The sequence below is a fragment of the Archocentrus centrarchus genome, chromosome 7, assembly GCF_007364275.1.
Source record: "Archocentrus centrarchus isolate MPI-CPG fArcCen1 chromosome 7, fArcCen1, whole genome shotgun sequence".
Classification (NCBI taxonomy): Eukaryota; Metazoa; Chordata; class Actinopteri; order Cichliformes; family Cichlidae; genus Archocentrus; species Archocentrus centrarchus.
This window is the reverse complement of record NC_044352.1, coordinates 24,213,941-24,237,431: the sequence shown is the minus strand read 5'-3', so window position 1 is coordinate 24,237,431 and position 23,491 is coordinate 24,213,941. Positions and strand designations below refer to the sequence as shown.

The following is a 23,491-nucleotide window of genomic DNA, read 5'->3' as shown; positions in this document are numbered from 1 at the left end:
CATAACCATAGTAAAATTGAATGTGTGAGGTCAATATGTGCGAGGAAACTCATATGACAACCCCCGCAACTGTCAAAGTATCACCCTCCCTCTTTTGTTGGGTGACCCCAGAGAATGTGGTGGGAATGGCCACTGGGAGAGAGATTACGACGAGACAAAGACTGCGAGAGGGAATGAGTGAAGGATAGAAAGTGAAAGGCAGAAGAAAATAAAGTGAGGGATAGAGAGAGAGAAAGACAGGGGTCAGGGAGCCAGCTGATGTGAAAGTGCCTCCGATCACCTCGTGCTTCTCCTCCGCCCCCTCGCTCTGTCTCTCTCTATCTGTTCCACTCTTTCTTTCCTTCATTCCCACTTGAATTCCTCTCCCAGCGCTTCACTCCAATGTGACGTTGGTTTTTGATTGACGATAACAACAAAGATGCGTCAGTCAAGGCCCACACACATGCACACGCTGCACATACACACAAGTTAAAAGTGCCAATGCGAGTTAAAAGTGGCACTCAAGAGCGCATGTGCGTGCACACACACACACAAACACACATACATGAGTACAGTGACACACAGCAGCAGCCTCTGAGTGAATGCTCCTCACAAGGCATAATGACAGCATTCTGCAGTAACCATAGTTGGGACAGTTCCCACAGACAAGACAGGCAGAGAAAGAGAAAGACCATTTCTTTCTGTCTTCACCTCTCCTCCTACTCCCCACCTCTTTTCCAACAACCCTGACTTTGTCTGGCGCATGTGACCCTCCACAAATCAACACTATTGGCTAACAAAGTCTGGACAAATGAATCTTCTACTGTAACCAGTGACTACAGACACATTTAGAAATTCCCTATAAAAATCTATCTCCGGTATTAAATACTTACTGCTTCTAAGAAGTTTTCAGCTTCAACAGAAGCCTCTTAAACTGCTCTTGCAGCATTATTGCTACGTAACTGATAAACCATTATTAAATAGCTCAATATGTAGAAACTGTGCTGACTGTGTGTTTTGAGCATTTGAAAGGCAGCTAATATACTTATCAACCTTCTATTTCTATACACAGTGCAATATCAGGAGGCAACGATTATGAGCTAAAAGATTTTCCCCCTGCGCTGGCTCACATACATGAGTTTAGCCTAATGTCCTCAGTTTCTGCATATTTGTCTGTCTGTCTGTCTGGGGCCACACCTCATCCCTCCATAACCTCTACACAAACACTATCTAGAAGCTCAGAGGTGACTGCCTCTGCTTTCAGACCACTTTCTTCATTGGACCAGACACAGTGCAGCATTTTGTGGTTTATATTTTAAAGGGGGGAAGGGGATGAAGGGGATGAAGGTGGTGACGGTCGTGGCGCTGGTTGGTGTTGGTGGTGGAGGTGGGGTGGGGATGGGGGGCTACACAGCCAAATGAAAACATGTCACTCAGGCACCATTAAAATGTAACCCTGCCCAGCAGAAGAAAGAGACTCATATCATCATTAAGTCATCTTGGGGTGAAGCAAAAACCACAAATATTATTCCTACAGCACCCCCCCCAACACCCAACACCTAACACACACACACACACACACACACACACACACACACACACACACACACACACACACACACACACACACACACACACACATCTCCCCTTTCTTTCCTTTAGATGACAAGGGAGACGGGATGATTGGAGCTGTGGTGTTTGGACATTGCCTGAGAATAACAAGAAGATGTTTGGGAATTTTCTGATCATGAAATGGTTTGTATGTTTTTTTAATGATTATGATGTTTATCTATCTATCTATCTATCTATCTATCTATCTATCTATCTATCTATCTATCTATCTATCTATCTATCTATCTATCTATCTATCTATCTATCTATCTATCTATCTATCTATCTATCTATCTATCTATCTATCTATCATTTTTTTATTAGAACATTATAACACACAAAAGCAACACAATTTCATATTTTTGAGTAAATCTGAATTAGAATTAGAAAAACAGGGCTTTAATTATGCAGTTATTAATTTAGGTTTTCTCTGCATCTATCAGCGTATGCATATATGACATATTCTGAGTGGAATTCAAATGTAACAGCGATGTTTTCTACAATCCAACTTTAGACCTGCACTGTGCTTTGTGCTGATGTGTGTGTTTGTGTGTGAAACACACATACACAGTGCCTGCCCCTGTAACCAGGGGGTATTTGTGACGTTCAGCATCATGAAAAATGACTTGCCCCCGTGGCACACTGGGGTGGCAGTGATTATAATATCCAGATAATCATTTCAAACAAATTATCATAATTATCAATCAATCATGAGCCTATTTAAGCAGGCGGAGGCATGGGGGAGTGTGAGGGTGTTGGACGAGGGTAAACTATAGCCAGGAGCACTGGATCGCTTCTGTGACCCATGAGCCTCCCTCTGTCCACATAATAGCCCTCATACATTTAGGGTCATTTAGCTTGTGTATTTAGAGACTCAATTCCCCAGCTTGATATGGAGAAGAAGAAAAAAAAAAGATATTCAATGTGTGTGTGCATACACACCCATAGATTCAGAACTGCAGCTGATCCCCATTTGGCTCCCTAGTCTTTCAACACGGAATGGGAACAACTTACTAGGTCAGAGTTCATGTCAACCCATGTCATATTCCAATTTGCAAACTCTGCATTACGCTGCAGATTTTAAACAGTCAGGTGATTAAGTTTGAGTAAAAGTATAAAATGTGGATTCCTATCAAGCACAGAATAAATACATTTTTCACTATAAGGAATTCATCAGTGCAGTATTGATGCATTAGGTGAGTATGCCCACCTTCAGTTAGAGAAAAAAGCAAGGAAGAGCAAAGCAGTAACAGAGACTTGATCGTCTTAAACAGATATTTCTCTGTATCTTTTCACAGAAAATCGCCTGTGAAAAGCAGCGTGAATTGATTCAATCTCAGTGGTATTGAGAGGTGAATGAATGGGGCTTGGAGAGAGAGAGAGAAATTGAGAGAGAAGGAGAGATAGGAAGAGAAAAAGATAGATAGTAGCCCTTCGGGGGAGATGATCGTCTTGGGAAAAAAGCAATCAGTGCTCATTGATTTTCTCTTCTGGTTGAATGGAGGGTGTCTATCTGGAAGTCATTATCTGCCATCTGATCTGCTGGAGTGTTTACACACGTCGGCGTGGACAGCAGCGCTCTTCTGAAGATGAGGATTAACACACACAGAGACCCACAGACAGACACGCACGCACACACTGCACAGACTGTGGTCTTTCCCCCTGCTCCGTATCTAGCTTCCACTCTTAAATCCAAGAAATCCAAAAAGAAACACAAGTCCTCCAATACTCTACTAATGTTCACACACACACGTACACTTGTGTGTACGTGTGTGTGTGAAAGAGAATATACATAAGCAGGGCCTAGACAGCTAAACAGACAGATAGTCCTGTTTTGTATGGCCAGACCAGACCAAACCAAACAATCCCTGATCCTATCAATCCCTGATCCTATCACCAATAGCCACTGATAGGAATCTATAGCTACAACAACACCATCCTATGTGCTGAGAAAGAGAGATGGATAAAATGAGTGGAAGAAGATGGAGAGCGTAAGCAAAGAAGGGATTCAGATAACAGATCTTTTCATTTGCTGTCTGTGTGTGTGAGGTGAAGATGCATGTGTGGAAGCCAGTAAAAAACTTCAAACATACAAACACGCACGCACGCACGCACACACACACGGACTCACAAACATATAGCTGCGAGGGCAGCTTTAGGCAGCTTTCAGTAAGTAGAAGAGAGGAGCTGCAGTATTATCTTTGCTTCCATTTTATCCGCTGCCTTAATCGTGGCTCTAATGGTGGCTCCCACTAGCCTTTACTCACCTTTTCAGACTGACACAGTCTTGGCTTGTGGCCAAATGGAATGTTAGTGTAACAAAAGGGTGAACATCATATATATTTCTATATGTGATTGCTGTAGGATTACTATAAAATCTCTTCTTTTACAATGTGAGAGAGCATGTGCTGATTTTTTGCTTGTTCTTGAATGATCCATTTCTGTTTTTGTTTTGTTTAAAAGTCCATTATTTTTGTTAATCCAATCTTAATTTGCTGCATGGTATTCTATAAAAAAAGTAAGTAGTAAAGTAATATATTACTATATGAAATTACCATAAAATTATACTATCAAAAGAAGCCAAAAGTAAGTCATATTTTCACCTTATTCATCCGATCCTAAACTTTCTGCCCATTTTGTGCAGGAGCGGGCAGCCTGCCCACACCAGATAATCTGAAACCATTAACAGTGGCTCAATAACGCACACAGTAGCAGCATGTAGACAACTGGCCCTATCTATACTATAGCAACATATATATGCATAACCGCACATCTGTTCACTGGAATGTGACACACTGTAAAAAAAAAAAAGAGAACTAATAACCCACAGTTATGCAAACACATCGTTCAGCAATGAACTAGTTTATTCACAAGTTACGACGAAATTAAAATTCTGCCTTAATCAAGCATAGCAATGGTAATAACACGGTAGAGGCAGGAGAAGCCAGTGTTTGTGTGTGCGTGCATGTGTGCCCTGTGTTTGTGTGTGACTGCATGTGGATGAATGAGTCATGTCATAAGGAATGGCTCATGCATAATTTCATTCATATTCATAACAGGCATGTGGTCTGCCACCGCCCGATGAGGGCCCACCGCAACTCACACACTGCATAATGAGATGTGGCCAATGTGTTTTTGTGCGTGTGTCTGATGGTTTTCTTGTTTTTTGTTTTTAACTATAGGTAGGCATGTTGTAAGTCTGCGTTCTGTCATCTGTGTGAGCCTCAGCGTATGCACATTACAACTCTATACTCCTATCACTACATGTATGTAAATGCCTATGAAGGCTAGGAGTAAGTGTCTAAATGGGTGTGTGTGTGTGTTTGAGAGCATGTGCGTGCAGAGTGGAGTGCATGGGTCACTCTTATGTGGAAGGTGGTTGGTAGTTTATAAAACCAAGTAGGTTTTTCCACATTGTACGAACATGTGGGGAAGACGGAACAGCCCAAACCACTTGCGGTCAACTCTTAAAATAAGCTCATTGACTAATGTAGGATTTCAAATCAACCAAGCAGCCAGTGATTTACATGCCTGCCTGTTTATAGATGGTGCCGCAACAAGACCCTTGACCTGAAATGCAAATGAGTAAACTTAATTCATATTGTTTTTCTAAGAGCCATAATTATAAACTGCACTTTAAGTGAATATTTGTGTGCCGTGTTCTTTCCTCTTCCTCAATGACTTTATTAAAAGGAAATTTTATATTGAAAAGTAGTCCACCATTAGTTTTGCTGCACATATTTTGATCGTTTTGTCATGTAAGATAACACACAGGCTTAAATACAGTATAATGAATGTTGTAGCACTGTCATCTCACAGGTCTGAAAGCTACTCCAGCACAAGCTTAGACTAAAAAATATTCCGTTCTCAGTGTTTTTGCTGGTTTTGGTGTGATACTGTAAATATATATGTTGCTCCATTAAAACATATCCGATAAACATATAACTTTCTGCTGTTCGATTTTCAAGTATTGATTTCAACTGCTCGGCCACTGACTTGAGTTGGCCATGCCGACACGGCTTCAGTAATTCTCAGAAAGAGTGTGCCCTCTGCAGAAGCCATTGTTCTTTCATGGACCATTAGATGGACATGAACTCGCTCGCTGTTCTTTCTTGACCTGGTGACACTGGTCATAAAATCAAACTGCCCAGCCTCTTCAATAAATTTATCACCTCATAAAGTGGTCAGTGACTGGTCAATGAGACGTATCGGTCACAGTGTGTTTGTGTGTGCACGTGTGTGAGTGTCAGTCTTTTTTTTTTTATCTGAGTGTGGAGAGAGTTTCTTAGAACGCAGATCACTGTCTGTTATTCTTCAGTGATGGGATTACAGTACACCAGACAGATGGTTACGCACCTATAGGCCAAATCCACAACAGGATGAACACATTTATTTGATTATCAAGTAACAACTACAACTGTAGGTTCATGTATCAATATATAAACTCATAAGTCCTCACACAGTCAATAATTTCTTTGAGATCCTACAAATGCAGTCAAATGAGGAATAGCAGTCCTACTTTTTGTGACTGCTACAAACTGCCAATTTATTCCTTCATCCTCCCAAGAAAACAGATAGTTTTGATTTATACAAGAAGCCAGCAGAATAGTTATTAAGGCAGAGGTACAGAGACAGGAGGTGTACCGTGTTATAAAGAAATTTAACTGTCCTACCTTTTTGATACAGCTATCAGGGGAGTCATCTTCATGGTCATTCATCATCTGCCGAGCAAAGCAAATGCAAAAACATACATAATTATACATGTCTTTTTAATGTACTTAATTATGTCAAACCAGTGCCATTGTCCCAAAGTTATGAGGATAGTAGAACAAATATGGCAACAACATTTGATTGGGAAACAAATACATTTATCAAAGCATTAAAGGAACCATCAGTTCCAGCACTTCAAATGGGGTTTAAGCATTGGTGCTTGATGACAAAGGCACAGGGTGTTCACAGTTCATCACACACACCCTCTGGGCTACAAATGTGACCAGAGGGATATAATAATGGACTAAGAGGTCACAAAAACACACACAGAAGCAAACATAACACTGCACACATTCTGATGAATGAATGCCCCACATTTGACGTTAATTCTCCACTTCAGCATTGCAGGAAATTTCACTGAGAATATGTGTGTGTGTGTGTGTGTGTGTGTGTGTGTGTGTGCGTGTGTCAGCATGTGTGTGTATAATTAAGCCTTCAAGCAATATTTACTGGGGGCAGATGGGTGGTAGAATGCTCCCAGTGTCTGCCAGAGGAAATGAAGGAAGTGGGGGAATGATGAAGAGATGGGGCTGCTCTGCTGCAATGAGAGGGCATTTCACACAGAATGGTAACCCAGAGTCTCTCTATGTTCGTCTGTCTTTTTCTCTCCCTCTCTGAAGCCCATTGATGGTAAATGAGGATCAAAGAAGAAATGCAGACTGTTTTCAGAGCAGTTTTGGGTGGGGTTGAGGATCAGCATAGTACTTTACTGAGTTTAGGTAAAATTAGGCCTATAAAACTTCCCCAAGTACAGACACACAGCATATCTGAACCTTCCTTTTCCTGCCCGCTATCCTCCCCATCTGCCCGTTAACAGTGCGCGTGTTGTTTGGGCGTTGTGACAAGACTGACTGCCCTTATATTAGAGCTGACATATTAAAGTTTGTATTTCCTTAACCAGTGTGGCCCACCGTGATGGGAAAAGAGATATGTATCTGCTGTGGAATCTCCCATGCAGACTGTGGAGCTATTCTTCAAATTCTGGCTTACAGCGATGTCTTTTATGCACCTTTCAATATAAGGCTGTAATTCACAGGAAGTGATTATGAATTATGTGCATGAGATTTAGGTTGTGCCCACTTGCATGAGCCTCAAGAAAAAAAAAAGTGCCTGTGAGTTTTTCCAACAGTTTATTCTTCAGTAAAATAGAAAAAGAAACTTTAGTGCACAGCAGTGCAGAAAAGTCGACTCTTTCTTCTGCACCCTCCCTCCCCCTTTGCTAAACAGTGATCCAGATGGGCCATATGCACACGGATGTACCTTAATCGATGGTTTTCTACATTAAGCTGTCAAGGGATGTGCTTCTAAGCCTCACCGAATGGTAGTAATTACACCACAGACACTTACAAAAGTGTTTTCAACCTACTTACTGTACACATCATCTAAACCTTTACAGACGCATCCTGTTCCTGTGAAATCCACTCCAAACAGAGCAACAGTAAACATGCGATCAGATCTAAGAATTTTCACTTGTGACTGTAGCTCCTTTGTTTTCAAAGGCATAGATTCATGTAACTGTGTGTGTATTTGTAAACTGCAAATATTCATGCCGGTTTGGTAACTCGTCACGGGCATGATAACATAAATCGCTGAAAAATGAACAAACTATGCTGAGCTTCCAATTTTATGTTTTTTTTTTGTATGAAAAAGCATATATCAAATTTTATATGATCAAATTTTACATATATCAAATTTTATATAACATGATTTCAATTTAGTAAATTACAGGGAGATAGGGATGAGAAACTACTTTACTACAATAATAAAGAAACCATGACAAAGTTTATGCTTGCTGAAAAAACAGCCACAGATGCCAAAATCATGATTTAAAGGAACGAGAGATTACAAAATGGCAGAAAATTAACAGACAATTTTTTACATTTTTTGGAACAAAAGTAGATGTGATCCTTCAATGCAGTGGCTATTTAACAGGGTTTCAAGATGACTATTTATTAGAAAGAAAGACATTAGATTACTCTGTCTGCACGGGAGGTAAAAATGTGCTTGTGAACCTTTAAAATTGGAGTAGAATGACAGTGAACTAGAGAGTGTGTAAGAGAGAGAGGCTGCAGTTGAAGAGACAACCTTCCCGTTTCTTGTAATGCACCAAACCAGCTGCAACAGTTTACAAAACCAACAGCTTGGCTGGGTCATCTAAAATGCTACCAGGCGTTCAACAGCTATAAGACAATTTCTGGACTTTCCCTCTGCTCTGCTCAGCTACATGCCAAGTGTAAATATGTGTGTGTGTATCAAATTGTGCAAGAGTAACCTAAAACTCTAGAAGACATGCAAGCAGACATGAGTGGTTTTACTGATGCCTTAATGCCTTTCAGCTTTAGGTGGGGGGTCGGGACTGTGTGGGCACTCCTTCATCCAAACCTCAGTTTGGAGTCCAGAAACACTGAGTTCACTGTCAGAAATATAGCCTACTAATTATAAAGCTTCCTTGGGTTTCAATTCTGTGCATTTTTAATGTAGATTGTCTGTTGTGAAGTGACCCAGTGAGGTCTTCTTTCAAAGTTAAATATAAAGATTGGTGGTTCACAGCTTATTCTGTGATGTAAAGTTCACAAAGACAGGTGGAGATGCTCTTTCAACACTGCTAAGTTGTATGCACATACTGACTCACATAACACACTCACACACATACCAGACAAACACGCAAAGAATATTGTGCCTTTGCAGCGGGACTCTGCCAAACAAATAAATAAGCTATTAATTAGGGAAGGAAAATGCGATCGGCCACTGACTGGCAGAGCCATGATTTATTGCACGTGTCACCGTCGCCTCAAAGTGACTTTACTCTCGGTTGGAGAGACAGGTCGAAATACAGACTGGCCTATGTTGAGAGGGGTAGATTTTCCACTACACACAGAGAGGTAAAATTGTCCATTTGTTCTGTATCTAGCCTGTTGAATGCTGACATGTCAATATGTCTTATGGAAAAGAGAAAACACTGAAGTGAGGGTAATTAGACAGAGTGTGTAAATGTGTGTCTGGGCGCACAAATGTCTCTCTCTGGCCCATATGACCTCAAACATAAACAAATCCAGTCGTGGCTTGATGAAAGTGCAGCCACCTGCAGAATCCTTCCACCGAGAGCTGTCCAGACCCTCATTAGGAATACGCGTAACTGTGTGTGTTTGTACATGCGAGACTATGTGGTGTGTGCTTTCAACTTGAGTGTAAGGGAAAACCCCTCCATTATTAGTTTTTCATAGCATAGCTTTTGTTATTGGACAGAGTCAGGAGTTCTTCAACAGCACTTTAGCACCATTCGTATTGACAGGACATGATGACCAAGTGGACAAAAGAAAACATGACGTGGAGAGAGACACTCAGTGAGTGGACTGCCTTAGTGTTTTTACAAGCTCTGTCACAGTCTAAAACACATGACAGAGCAAAATCCCTTTTAAAAGAAAGCAGCAGAAAACCCTGAAACAGCGTCTCTTTATGGAGCCTATAAAGCACATTTGGCTGTTTTGAATGTACAGCTAAATCAGTTCTTGAAAGAATGAACCATACACTAACCTTACAGTCACACAATTCACCAGTGAGAAGATTAGAAAAATATCCATGGTTCCCATACGAGAGGAGGACCTTACAAAGCTTGCTCATCCATTGGAGTGAGGAGAAGAAGAGGGCCCCACTTGGAGGTTTGCATCGTAGGAAAATGTTAGCATTCTGTTGCCAAAAGCAATTCTCCTCAACTCTGGATAATATGAGGCAATACAGTAACATGGCCCAATGGAGGGCTAAGGATGTCACAAAGCCACAAGTTTCCAAAAAGAACTAGCAGCAAACAAACCTCAGGGTTTTTTGAACCGGAGCCCTGACTGACAAGCCATTGGCTGCAAGCGCCACACCAAGAAAGCCACAAATTCAAAGTTTTGCTACGCATTTATTGGGATCTTTTGGAGCTTCTTGGCACACTGACAGAATTTCATTGTGGTGGCAATGCCCTGGTTGGGTTATTGATCTTTTTGACGTATAGATGGAGAGGAAGCGGTCTTTCACTGTGGGTTGTGTTGAATAATGTGCTGTTGAGAAAATGTATTTTTGTCATTGAGCAAGAAAGAAAAAGAAAAGAAAGAAAAAGGAAAGAGCATATTCTGTTTTTCATTGTTGGAGCCTTTAAAATCGAAGCTAACCATCATGTCAAACACAATCTCTGCAAATGGATCTTACTCTTCTGACTCCCACACGCTTGCAAATTTGCTCACAGCACTAAAAATCAATGAAATGTCACAACTGCCTCCCCAACCCCCCCTCCAAAAAAGGGATAACAACTATCCAGCATTTTTCTCTGGTCTTTTGCTATCATTTGGAGTCCCCGATAATGAACCTTTTACGCTTTCCTGCCAGAGACTGCTTAACTAAAGATGCATGTCTGACTGAGTCTGCTTTTTTGAATCAAGTCAGATAGTGCCTGCATGTTGTTCCAAGTCTTTTCTCTGGCTTGCTCTTTAAATGGGTGTAAAATGTGGCTATTTTGGGACTTCCCAGAGATAGCGGCTTTGACAGTTGACCCAAGACAAGCCCAGGGCTATGACTTCTTAAAAACATACCTCAACAATGAGGTTTCTCACAAAGATTAAGTAGGTAAGTAGGAAGACCAAGGCAGGAGAAGAGGAAACAGGGTCGAAATTTGCACTGCTAAATACCAGGAAGCTGTGCGTCCATCAGATACAATATGATGACTTTAATAAGTGGAAGACTTAAGGTGCTTTGGCCAAGGCAAACATCAGGGGCACTGCTGATAGTAAAGTTTCACTCTCTTTCTCTTTCTCCTGCTCTTTCTTTTTCTAGCTACTATAGAATATAATTATACTAATAACCACTGATTACCTATTGTTACCTACACTTTCTGCTAAACTTAGTATAAGAAAATTACACAGTTTATCAGTAAAAGCAAAAGAAATGCATGCCAAATGGAAGAAACAGGGGAGATCAGACACTTATCACATGGCGTTAAAGCTATCGGTTACCCAATCCTACACCCAGATGGGTCAGGGTGCGGCCCGTGACGGAACTGAGAACTGTTGGTGAGATAGAGATTAGTACACAAAGGTTAGATTTGGAAGGCAAACACTCACAACTATTGTGTGACTCTGGAAAGTCACAGCCACTTGTCAAATACAAGCGTTGGATATTTACAGAACAAGCTTTGACCCCGTGTGTCCTGAGAGTCTTTGTGTGATTTATGAAGAAAATGACAGAGTGAAATACACTGGCAGAGGTTTACGTCGACCCCGGACAGGCTTGTCTCATCATTTCAGTGTCTTGTATGATTCGCAGATCTTGCTTAGACATGCAGTCTAGATGCCACACTCACAGCTCAAATATTTGCATTCATACAATCGCAGAGTTTGAAGTCATTTCTTTGTAGGAAAGTGATGTTTCAAATTGAAGTTTGCACTTAGCAAACAGACCTTGGGAGAGAAGCTCACTTTATGAAAAAGAGAGTAAAAGGAATGCAAAAGTAGGTGGAGGGAGGAGGAAAGAGAGAAGGATTTTGTAAATTTATTAAAAGGGCCATATTTTCCTGGGAGCCTTGAACAACCATTCATCACCTGACGTCCGAGACCCCTGATCCTTTTAAGGCCACTGATTCTGAACTTTATATCGACAGAACCATACAGATAAATTATCTGCATGGCTTCAACTTTATTGATAAGTCATTTGGGCAGATGATCAGTAATAATCATAAGTGAATAAGGGCATGCCAATAGATCTTCTGCTAGCAGATGCTGTGACAGCCACAGGGTCGAGGCCCAATAAATAACCCTACCTTTTGGCCTAAGAGGATTGCCAACACAGCATCGGCAGCTGCTGTGGCATGCCTTTCGGATGATGATATATTGCGTCTTTCCTATTCATTTTGATAAAGCTTGCAGTTTATCGACACATGGCAACAGGAAGAAAAATCATATTGCTTTATTTCTTATGATCTCCTATTCTTTCCATGACACATATTGCCTCTTAGCAAGCAGGAGGTTATGGAGTAAGATTTAGAGTCTTGACCTTGGGGCATATAAATTCAATCAAAGGTCATGCCACAGATACTTTTCATTTCAGCTGAGCAAGATGCATACAGATCCAGTGCATATATGAATGTTTACATTGATGCATGGCGTAAATCTGATATTGCCTTTTCAGCTCAGCAGTGTCATATGTTTCAGATCTTCATTTCCCCTTACAAACTGAATTTGTGTATTTACATATACCAGACCACACTGTCTGTCCCTCTGTCTAGAGCCAATATGAATCCCTAATTCAAACCAGGAATTCCTTTTAGTAGGTAGAAAAGGACACAGAAAAAAAGAGAGGGAGATCTCTCATCGCATCAAGGCTTTTCTGGACAGCAACCACTGAGATATTGTCATGTGATGACTGACAACTGGCGAGTAAATTGCATATAGTTTATCAGGGTCAGGCTAAATATTTACACCATAAGCATATTTCAGCATAAACAGCATGGGATTGGTAGCTTTTCATTTCATTACTTTAAACCCATTATATGTACAAAAAGAATAAGCTTGCTCAAACAAGAGGACTGCATGTGGAGAGATGTTCGACACTATGCAAGACAGAGGGAAATGAGGAAAAGGACGATTTTTGAAGATTTTTGCTTTGCATTTTCCAGGCCCGTATGTTAGCTTTCATATGTGCTGCGTGTGTTAGTCAGGCATACCCTTGAAACTCCATATATATATATATATCTTAAGGGTTTCATGGGTTTATACCAAGGTCAAGTCCTACACATGATGATTATGATGATGCCTGAGAAGGCCAAAGCCATGCCAAGTGACTTGCTGATGAGATTTCTGTGGCAGATAAACAAACAGGGCTTGAACGTGAATTTCCTGTTCAAGGGCACAAACAAACATGTTTGTTTGTGCCTGGCAGTGTACTTTGGAAATATGAGTTTGGTCTGATGCACCAAACAGTGACAAATTATACACATACTAGAACCATTAGGCTACATAATTACAGTACTAACAGTAATCCAGATCAATTATCAAGCACCTCCAGCAGTTTCTGCACACTCTAGTATCAGCATACACATTCTTAAGCCAGTAGTCATTTTGTACTGGTACTGGTCTCTGTGTTTACCAAGACACGGGACTTAGGTCTTAGGTCATCAGCAGAACGTAAGTAAATGGTGCAGTATTTTTTTTTTTTTTTTTAAATTGTGCCAATAAACTTTTCAACAAAACACACAATCGAACATGACTAAGACAAAGCGGTGTATCTGTTAAGCATGACAATATCTTTTCTCTTACAGAAACAGATCCACCAGGTGAGTACGAAAAAGTCTCGCTCTACATGTTTGAGTCAGCATTCTAAGCTGTAACCAGAAGCAAAGTAAAAAAAAAAAACTAACTTAAAAGCTTTTTTTTTAACAGAATAAATTCAAATGCAATTATCCCTAACTGAAGCTTGTGCACAATATAAATACCAGCAATAATAATGGCAGCTTAATAGTTTTAATAGCTGCTATTAGCATGTGTGCTATTTTGAGTTTGATGTGAAGATAAAGCACAAAAAGCATTTGTGTATAACAAATGGACTGTAACTAAGGTGCTGTTTATTCTTGTGATTTCTTTTGGTGGCCAATCAGATTATTTACACGGTGGAAACATATAAAGACTAGAGTACTTAAGCCAGCTGCTACTGCCAAAAGATACTGTCTGGAGATATTGGCTATAAATGATTTCTTTTACCATGGTGGCCAGAAATTTAGCATAGGGCTTATACAAAGAAAAAGAAAGACAACGCACTTGATTGCCAAAAGTGCCAAATAATGGTCTCAAAATCCTTTTTTGAGTTTCAGCTGTTATTATTTCACCAGTCATTAAGTATTTCGGCAATTATGTATGTTCTAAATAATGGTATAAAAGCTTCCACAGTCTCTCTGTACTCACTGGATGATTTGCTGGCTAGTTTTCTAAGGAGGAACTCTGGAAAAGGCCACAGTCGACAATCCAAATGACAAAAACTGTGACTTCAAAATTAAATCTTCTAAAATACTGAATAAAAGAGGAAAACAGACCACACATTTGAAGAGCACCAACACAAAGGTAATGTGATTGATTAAATGTAAAGAAATCAGCCACCATTCTGCACTCAGTGATTTGCTCTCTCAAATTATTTGCTACACAGCCACCTTTATGGGGCTCGTTTGCTCTTTGTCTAGCTTTTTCTCTGTCTCTCTCATACTCTGTTTAGCCTTGATCCCAAGAGATAGCAACGTTTATCACCTCAGGAAGTGTCCCTAAGTCCACAGGATTAACCCATCAACTCCGCAATAAATGTCAAGCTCTTATGATTAATGCAACTAATGATATCATTCACAGCTACAGTGTCCCAGACAATTGTAACATCATGAGTCACCACTGTCTTTTTTTCCTCAGCTGACCTAAAGTTCGTCTGTCCGGGTTAAACTGGTAAAAAAAAAAAACAAGACATGTTGCCCACTGCTGCTTGACAGTGATACAGTTGCATCTTTGGAGTCTGTTTGACCAGTCTGGTATGTTGGTTTGGCCTTGTGGGCATCTCAAAGATATAATTGTTTGGAGATAATGTAGCTGTTCCACTCCCTTGTACAAAGGCCATTGTCTGATGTTTTTGCCATCAAAACCCAAGATGAGTTGAAGTGTCACATGATATCAGACATCAAAAGATTGCGCGGCAATGATGTTGCAAAAGCAACATCATTGCCGCACTGAATGGAAAAGCTCTGCATAAGAGTGGACTTTGTGGTGCAAGATGTTGCCAAGTAAAATTTTAATATTTGACAGATACCTCATGTCATTCTGAAGTTCAATGACTGTCATGACATATAAACCAAAAACTAATAAAACAAACCATTATCAGCTTATTGCAGGTATGTCAGACTGCTGAAGACTCTTTATCAAAGACAAAACGCACCTCTATATGCACCTATATGCAGGTGAATATTAATACCTACACCGTTGACCTTCGTGCTCATCAAAGATGAGTTTATTAGCTGAGCCATATAAGGTGAAGGTTTTTTACAGCCCTATTAGTGCGAAGCAGAGACTATCTCTGTCACTAAGATTGATGTTCTCCGGCTTATCGAGCACTTCCGTTATCAGCACAAACCTTCAGCAAGGGATACTAAGTCCCACTTGCACACCTCAGACCCATCAAGCCTCACAGGTCTCTTATCATTATTTTCGTCAATGGTGTGTCTGTGATACGATTTTATCATTTTTTTTCTAATGTAGAGCTTTTCATCACCCTCATCATCCTGGTATGATATACAGATAGGATGCGCCATTTTGGTCTATGAACCCTAGTTTATAGCAGTCTAATTGTCTGGCCTGTCCATGGGATGATGACAGATGATTTTATTGGGGGAGTTGCATAGTCGGAGCTGGGACTTTCCATTAGTCATCTAACAAGAGCAATCAGCTTGGAAAATGTTTGCGAATAGGATTTTGACCCTTCCTTTTTTGTTATTATATCTCCAAAGCCGGGATGTATCCTATTCTTCACCCACTCCTTGATCAACTTTAAATAACACATGAATAAAAACAATTTTAAAAAGATCAGACAAATACAAGGGAAGAAATAGATTTTGGAGCTAAACAATCATTACATGACATTTTGGCCCTTGCAGTTACACGAGATGATTTAGGGCGAGAGAGGCACTGGACACAGGATGAGGGAAAGCAGGAACAAGAGAAAACTTATCTGTCCTTGGGCTCCGAGACAGAACAGTGTTGGCTTTATTCGGTGTCTCGGCCCCATCGTTAAGGAACGATGACACACTCCTCAAGGCCCACATTAATCTTTAACAGTATGATTTTTAAAATAACACCAGTGTTTTCCCTATAGGCATGCGGGGAGAAAAGGCACCGTTCAGTCCTGCCGAGTTCCATCAAGTTTTTTTCCCCTTATTGCCCACACTGTTAACACTGGAAAGCATAGAAATAGAGAAAGGCTTAGAGAAGCGAGTTAACGGAGAAATGAAGCTACACATTTGACATATGATGATCACAAAGCAGAGCTGGAGCTTTTTTGGAGCAACATCACCAGGTGCTAAAAGCTCTTGACCTCACAGTGGCAGTTCCAGTGGCTCCTTTGCGCTGCACATTACTGTTGTTAACAGTGTTATCACAAGGCAAGATAAAGACTGTGGCAGTTGATGGGCCTTAAGTGAATAAGTCTGCAGATGCGTAAATAGAGTGGGGAGTGTCCGTCACCGAGTCTCTTGTTAATGACACTGGAGAGATAAAAGCTGAAACAATAACATTTTCTATTATTATACACACTGTCTTAGTACACAATGTGTATTAAGCAGCAAGCTAGAAAAAGAAGCATGGCTAAAAACAGGACAGTGCCAGTAATGATGTTCAGGTTTCTGGGAGACAGACAAGACACAACCACCCCACCACCCCAAAAAAAATAAAAAATCAGGGCAGTGGGAGGAACCTCTGGCATTTACCAGTGACTGTTACACAGCATGATAGCGCTGTAGCTCTGAGGTTTCCCATCAGAACAAGCAGGAGGCCTCACACGGCACCAAGAAAGAGCCGGAAGCTTGAGTAAGATGATTCTGCCAGACAGCCAAAGCCAAAACTACTGGCCTATGAAACCAGCGGGTTCTTGCAAACATCTTTTCTAAAAAAAAAAAAAAACCAGCATCCCTCTCTGTTTATCTTTCTCTATCGCCAACCCTGTGCAGAAACAGCATATCATGTTTCACAGCATTTAAAATTCAGTAGATGTAAGAGTGATGTGTGTCCTCTCTTTATAAGACTTTTTAAGATTTTTTTTTTTGAGGCTGTTAAGGTGTTGGATAGGCGTATCCATTCTGTAGCTTTCAATAACTTCCATATGAGTTCCATTTCTCATCTCCTCCTTCCTTCCTCTGTCTCCCTTCCGCTGAATGCCTCACACGGTTTACAGAAGGTAGCGCCAAGGCTAACATGTATCTATAATGTGTTCGTCTCAGTCAGCCCCCTGAGGAGTGGAGCCCTGCTCTGGCTCGTTGGCACAGCGGACAATGTGGGTGTTGTGTGGAGGAGCTGGCTGGCTGTCCACTCAGAGACAAGTCAATCTGGGGCCACTGCTGAACTGCTGCCTGTCCTGCTGCTCTAGTGCCTCAATAAGACCCTTCTTCACATTTTTTAAGTGTGAGTCGATTATTTATTTTTCTTTTTCTTTTTTTTATGTCTTAACTTTTTCTTGCACTCCCCATGCTGGATTGGATCTGTTTTCACCTCTCACACTCTGTGCAGCCTGTTTTCTTTTGTAGGATTGTGCATCTCTATAAGTGAAAGTGTCTGAATGATTATAGAGTACTCCTTTTCACTTGGTGACACCCAGCAGATTGAGACATCAGGCGCCTGCATGCTGTGGTAAATTAGCCATTCTTCTCAGCGGCTAATTGGAAATGTAAATGTTTTGCAGGGGTAGAGAAGAGCAGTGGAGGGATATGATTTGCTTGGAAGCAGAAAATCCAATAACAGATCTTCTTTTACACTATTGAAACTTACATAATCTTTTTTTTCTATAATGATATCTGATTTGAATTAAATCTGAACAATATTATGTTGATGAGAAATGCTAAGAACAAAAACAATAAATGGATACTGAGGAAAAAAGTTTTTGTCCAAAACCTTTTGCGGAGATATATTCCCATCCCAAAACCCTGCCACTTATAATGAGCTAATACTCAAAACTCTAAATTATAGGCAAATACATTTCCATGCATAATGACCCAACCAACAAAAAGAAAAAAAAAACATTAATTACAGTGCCTCCATCTACATAATTCAGAATAAAACATGAAACAAAAATGCCACCAACACTAATTGAGTAATTCATCACAGGACCTTATTGGTAAATGTTCTTTTCTGGTTGAGCAGTTTCAGCAAAATGAAAACATTTGCATGACGTTAAGGTTTGAGGCCCACCAGTAAACACTGGAAAGTGAAACAAAAAAGGGTCCAATATAAGGTTATCAGTTTACAAACAGTTTGAGACAGGTAAGGCATTATGTCAATTGTGTCAAACGCTGGCCTGTACTATCTCATGATACCACTTTGTACCTCACAACTGGCTGGTCTATATTATGTTTCTTCCTTACAATCTATGATTATGACCTCTAACCAATGATGCTGAATGACAGGCAGTCAGTAATTGAAATAGTAAATCTAACAGTGGCTCAAACTCTTGGCAACCAACCATCGGAGAGCAGGATTAGCCAACTGTCTAGGGTTTGTTTTTAGTCTAGCATTTAGTGCACTTATGTCCACTGCTTACCGCGCGCCCTTGTTGTCATGTCAGGAGATGGCTGGGTCTGGAGGTTTGGTTCCTGCAAGGAACTGAGATCATGCAGCTTCAGCAGATCGGCGTGTGGTTTATTTTGTGAAGCTATGAACACCAGTTGCTCTAATGTCCACTTTAAAGAAAGCGACTCCCTCTACAAATAATATTATTGCATGTGTGTAATGTTTAAAGTGCACATTGAACAGCTGATGTAGAGATAAATCATATATTTTTAAAAAGTCTTTTTATTATGTCTGTTTTGAAATAACAATGTGGTGTGACTCTGCTCTTTATATATGCAGACAGTCCTGTGAATATGGCTGGAGCCTGGCCCATCCACAGTTATGGGCGGTACTCCCTGTTGCTGGGGGTGAACTGGAGGTGCTGGGAAAAAAGCACTGTGCATTCACAGTAAATGAAGCCTTGTGAGTAACCGTGGAGAGAGTGCTTCTTAACCGATGAGTCCAAAGACAACTTCACAGATCATCTCTGCCACATGGAGACACCCACAATGCTAAAGACCTACTGCCATCTTTAGCGCAAACCACAGAAAGCCAGTGAACGGCTTAGTTTTAGCCTCAGTCAAGACAACAAATCTAAACAGTGTGAACTGAGTTTTGTCTTATTCTTCTTAATTGGCAGCAGCAGGTTTTTACCTCTTTTTCTTCTCTGTTCAATATGAATAAATGCGACAAGCTTCTGATCCCGGCTTTTCAGCCTATGACTGTTTATTTATCTATTTCAACTACACCCAAGGGAACAAAAGGCATGCAGAATGGCCACTGACAGCCATGTCGAATATCTCTTTCTGCCAAATCTGGCTGTTTTCTCTCACTGCTGTCACTTGATGTCTTTATGCAAGGCTGAGAGTTCACCACTATGAAAAGGGTGGGGGGTGAGCTGAGTGAGTGACCCCCACAGGAGGGGAGTATTAAAAGTAAAAAAGAGAGCGAGCGCAAGGGATGGATGAACCAGAAGGCGGGAGTAGAGTGGAAGGGGGAGAGGGGGCACCCCTGCCGGGTCCCAGGCATCTCGGCTGGCAGTCCCCATCTTGGCTTCAGCCGGCTTTTGTCAAAGAGGGGAAAAGAGGGTCTCTTCTTCACTTGGGCACGGGACAATAGACGTTTTGTCAGTCTGGGAGGGGGTGTTCATGGGGGAGTATGGAAGGATGCTGAAAGAGGAATAAAGCCAAGGACCCATCTTCACAAGGGGTGGGGTGGTGGCAGTGGGCAGCTCTTTGGAACTGGACAGATGTTGAAATGAGGATGATTTATTAGCTTTAGTGTCCTTGGTGGCACTTGGCCACCATCCCAGACTTAGAAGTGAGAGAGTAACTGAGAGCAAGAGACATAGGGAAAAGGAGGAGGAGGGCAGCTATGTATCAGAGACATCTTAATACCTTCTATGGGCATGGGGCGCTTCTTTCTCTCCAACCGTCGTGGTGTTTTTGCCCAATTCTCTCGAAGAAAAATAACTTGGTTGGGAGTCATCTGCATCACTGCTCCAGACCTTGTCACCCAGAATTATCCTCTCCCTTCACCGCAACCCCCCCTGCCCCAACAGACAAACACACCAACTGTGTGTGCTGCCTTTACTGCACCACCACCATCAGTCCTCTGCTTATATAAAACAACAAATTACCAAATTAACATTCCCAACAGTCCTCAGTCTCCCTTCACAGTTCTGGGCAGAGGCACTCTCAAAGTTGCCAGAAAACAAGTGTAAAAGAGAAAAGGCTCTATGGGTGCATGTAGCTGAGTGTGTTTGTGTGTAGAATGTGTGTGTGGGAGATTCTATAGTTGTTGCCAGCGTTGCTTAAAAAAAAAAAAGTAAGAGTTTAAATGTGTTTTATGTGTATCTTAGACAGCTGCAGATCTCTGTAGCCTTAGCCCTGCTCTATGCTGTAATTGGGAGGTGTCACATGTTTTGAGTCACAGTGTATCACCCTGGCATGTTTTGAGTCACAAAGTATCACCCCATTGTACCACCCATGGAGACTCGTGAGCCCGGGCTTGTATGCGAGTGTGTGTATGTCTGTGTCAGAAACTACTGAAGCCAAATTGAGGAAAATAGCATGCATTCCTCAGTGCAAATCTTCCTTAACAGTTTCCCACATTTTGTACCGTATGAATGTCTCTTTCCATCCCACTACACATCTCTCTCTTCTCTTTAATCCAAACTCTGCCATCCCATTCTCTTCACACATACGACATATTTTCTCTCCTGCTTGACCTCGCAGTTTCTCTCTCTTTTACTCTCCTTCGCTCTACCCTTGCAGCAACATTTAATCTTGCCACTTGTTTGTCCATCCTATTTCCCAGTGTTCCGCTGACAAATTGTGGGAGGGTTACTTAGTGCTGGGGGAAAGTTTGGACAGCTTTCATCAAGGGAACCCAGGGGGAAGATTGATTGGCAAAGTAATTTACTGCTCAGTGTCTGTTCTGCACTCCTTTTTCTCTACCTCTCTCCCTGCCCTTCTACTGATCTATCTGTCCAGTTTTTTTTTTTAACTCTAACTCTTAACAAATCCATACCTGCTGCCTGGAGGAAAAGGTCTCAGTGGGAGTGACAGTGAGTGTGCATGTCTGTATATTTGTGTTCATGACAAGGTCTGCAGGTAAAGTTGAGAGGTTTGCGTTAGTCTGAAACTGAGAAGTTTGAATCTCTGATCACAGGCACAGATGAAAAGGCTGATTACCTCTGGGTTGACAAAACAATTAACTACAGTGTTTTCATTTGCCATTTGTGTACATATGTGTATTTGTACATGTGTAGAGAACAAGCATGTGACCTGGAGGTCATGTCATGCTTTTGACATGATGAAGAAGGGAAGATCATCTATCATTTAGAGCAAAGGGCTGGAGGGAAGAGGTTGCCGGGTCCATCACTCTAGCTGTCTACTGTTCTCTTGCTGTCAACCTCACAACAACTGACCACTCAGCAGAGTCCACTTCAGCCTCACCATGACTGCTTTCCCTCACAGACTGCTGCCCCTTACGATGGGCCCCCGGAAACTTTTGTTCCATTCATTAGTACAACAAATACATACAGATGCTCTGGGAAGGAGGGCACAGAGAGAGAGAGAGGATTTCCACCACCACCACCCCCCACCCCCAAAATGACTGCTGATTTGGAGGCAATCTGCTTCTTTGTAAACAAACAGCATGCTGAGGAGCTCATGCGAGAAGTGGTCTCATTATTTAATGTAAACCTGGACAGTTAAGTGTTTAAAAAGGGTATTAGTGATAGGAGAGTCTCTGAAGAGATTTGCTTATTTTTTAGGTTATTACTGCAAATACAGTATGGAAAAAAGGAAAAGTACATCCTGTGACAGTGAAATAGACACCCATGACTAACAGCAAAATTACAACAGCCCATGGGACATACAAGGAAGGCAAGTGTCTTACTTGAGAGAATAATATGCAAATCTGTGAGTGTGTCCTTATGGCTAACATTAACCTCATCATGAAGTTTAATTTCATCTATATGAAGTCCTGCCTTACATTTCTCCTGTTTGTATATTCATGTTAAAAACTTTTGCCTTTGCAGTGTCTCTCAAAATTCCAAAATAAGCAAAAAAATAAATGAATAAATTCTTTCCTGCTGTGACATATCTTGAGAGAAACTTACTGATTGTGTGTGCAGGTAGATGTGATCAATGGAAAGAAGCAGGGAAAGTGGATCGTGGGGCATTTAGTCTTAACTGCTCCATCTAAAGTTTTTTTTTTTCTTTTTGACTACTTCCAGGTAATTATATAAAGGACTATGGTGCCATAGTCTGTCTCCAGGTTAGTAAAGACAGAAAATGGAAGGAAGAATTGCCAGAAGTGAGAGAAATGCCTCCTCCTCACCTTTCCCCCCTTCCTTTCGCTGAACAACCTTTCATGCTGGCAGAGTGGGCCTGGGTTTCAGTTCTGCGGCCATGTGAAAGGAAGATGGTGGCCGCTCACTTGGTGGAGGGGGAGGAGGGAGGGTCACAATGACATATGCAAGGAACCGAAAGAATGCCGGCCTTGTTGTTGGACAGCTTGACATTGATTAATGAGTGTGCGAGAGACAGAGAGTGGAGCGGGAAGAACAAAAATGAGAAGAGAGGGGCAGCACTGGTGTAGCAGGCCAGACGTGGGGAGTTGGACTTCTGCAGGGGAGAGAGACTCCGGAAGAGCCCTGGGCTGCACCGCTGATCAGGAAGAGGGTAGCTGCGGTATAAGTCTGCCCATTAAAATGTGTGTGTTTATGTGTGTGTCTGGTGATACGCAGGCCATTTAGCCTAAGGGATTGTCTGTCTTCTCTCATACGCAAAAACACATGCAGGCACACACAATTCAGCAAAGGTCACATCAATCCTCATCCATCAAAGTGCAGCCAAAAGAAGACCATCATCATTATCATCATCATCATCATTACAAGTTGCTTTGTTGTTAGTTTTTTCACACACATTTAAGAAGCTCAGCTGCTGCTATGGTAAGGGGAATGATGGAAAATGGAAGTCCACAGTAAATGAACCTTGTTGCTGAAGTTGTCTTTTGATTGCAATCAATTTCTATAATAGTATGCATGTAGTGTGATGAACTGTGTTATAAACTGGATATTATACATCAGTGATGCTCTATGAACTGAAACAGACTTTTGTTTTATCACTTTTGACTTTTATTATATATATATTTTATGAGTGTTATAACATATAACATAAGTGAAAGGTTGTTAGTATGTTATATAATAATGATGTACTGCATTGAATTCTATGATAGGTTTACTATAGAAATTGCTGTTGAAAACACTTCAAATGTTTCATTTTTGTATTTAACCTACTTAAAAAAGT

At 41.2% G+C, this 23,491-nt stretch overlaps 1 protein-coding gene across 5 annotated transcripts in view; it reads right to left on the bottom strand.

The window, feature by feature from the left end:
* Positions 1-23,491, bottom strand: part of prdm16 (PR domain containing 16) — a 174,190-nt gene that overhangs the window by 71,649 nt on the left and 79,050 nt on the right. For all 5 annotated transcript variants that reach the window (XM_030734103.1, XM_030734106.1, XM_030734104.1 and 2 more), the window contains exon 3: positions 6,264-6,311. In XM_030734103.1, coding sequence (XP_030589963.1) covers positions 6,264-6,311 — 48 coding nt within the window. The remainder of the gene's footprint in view (positions 1-6,263; positions 6,312-23,491) is intronic.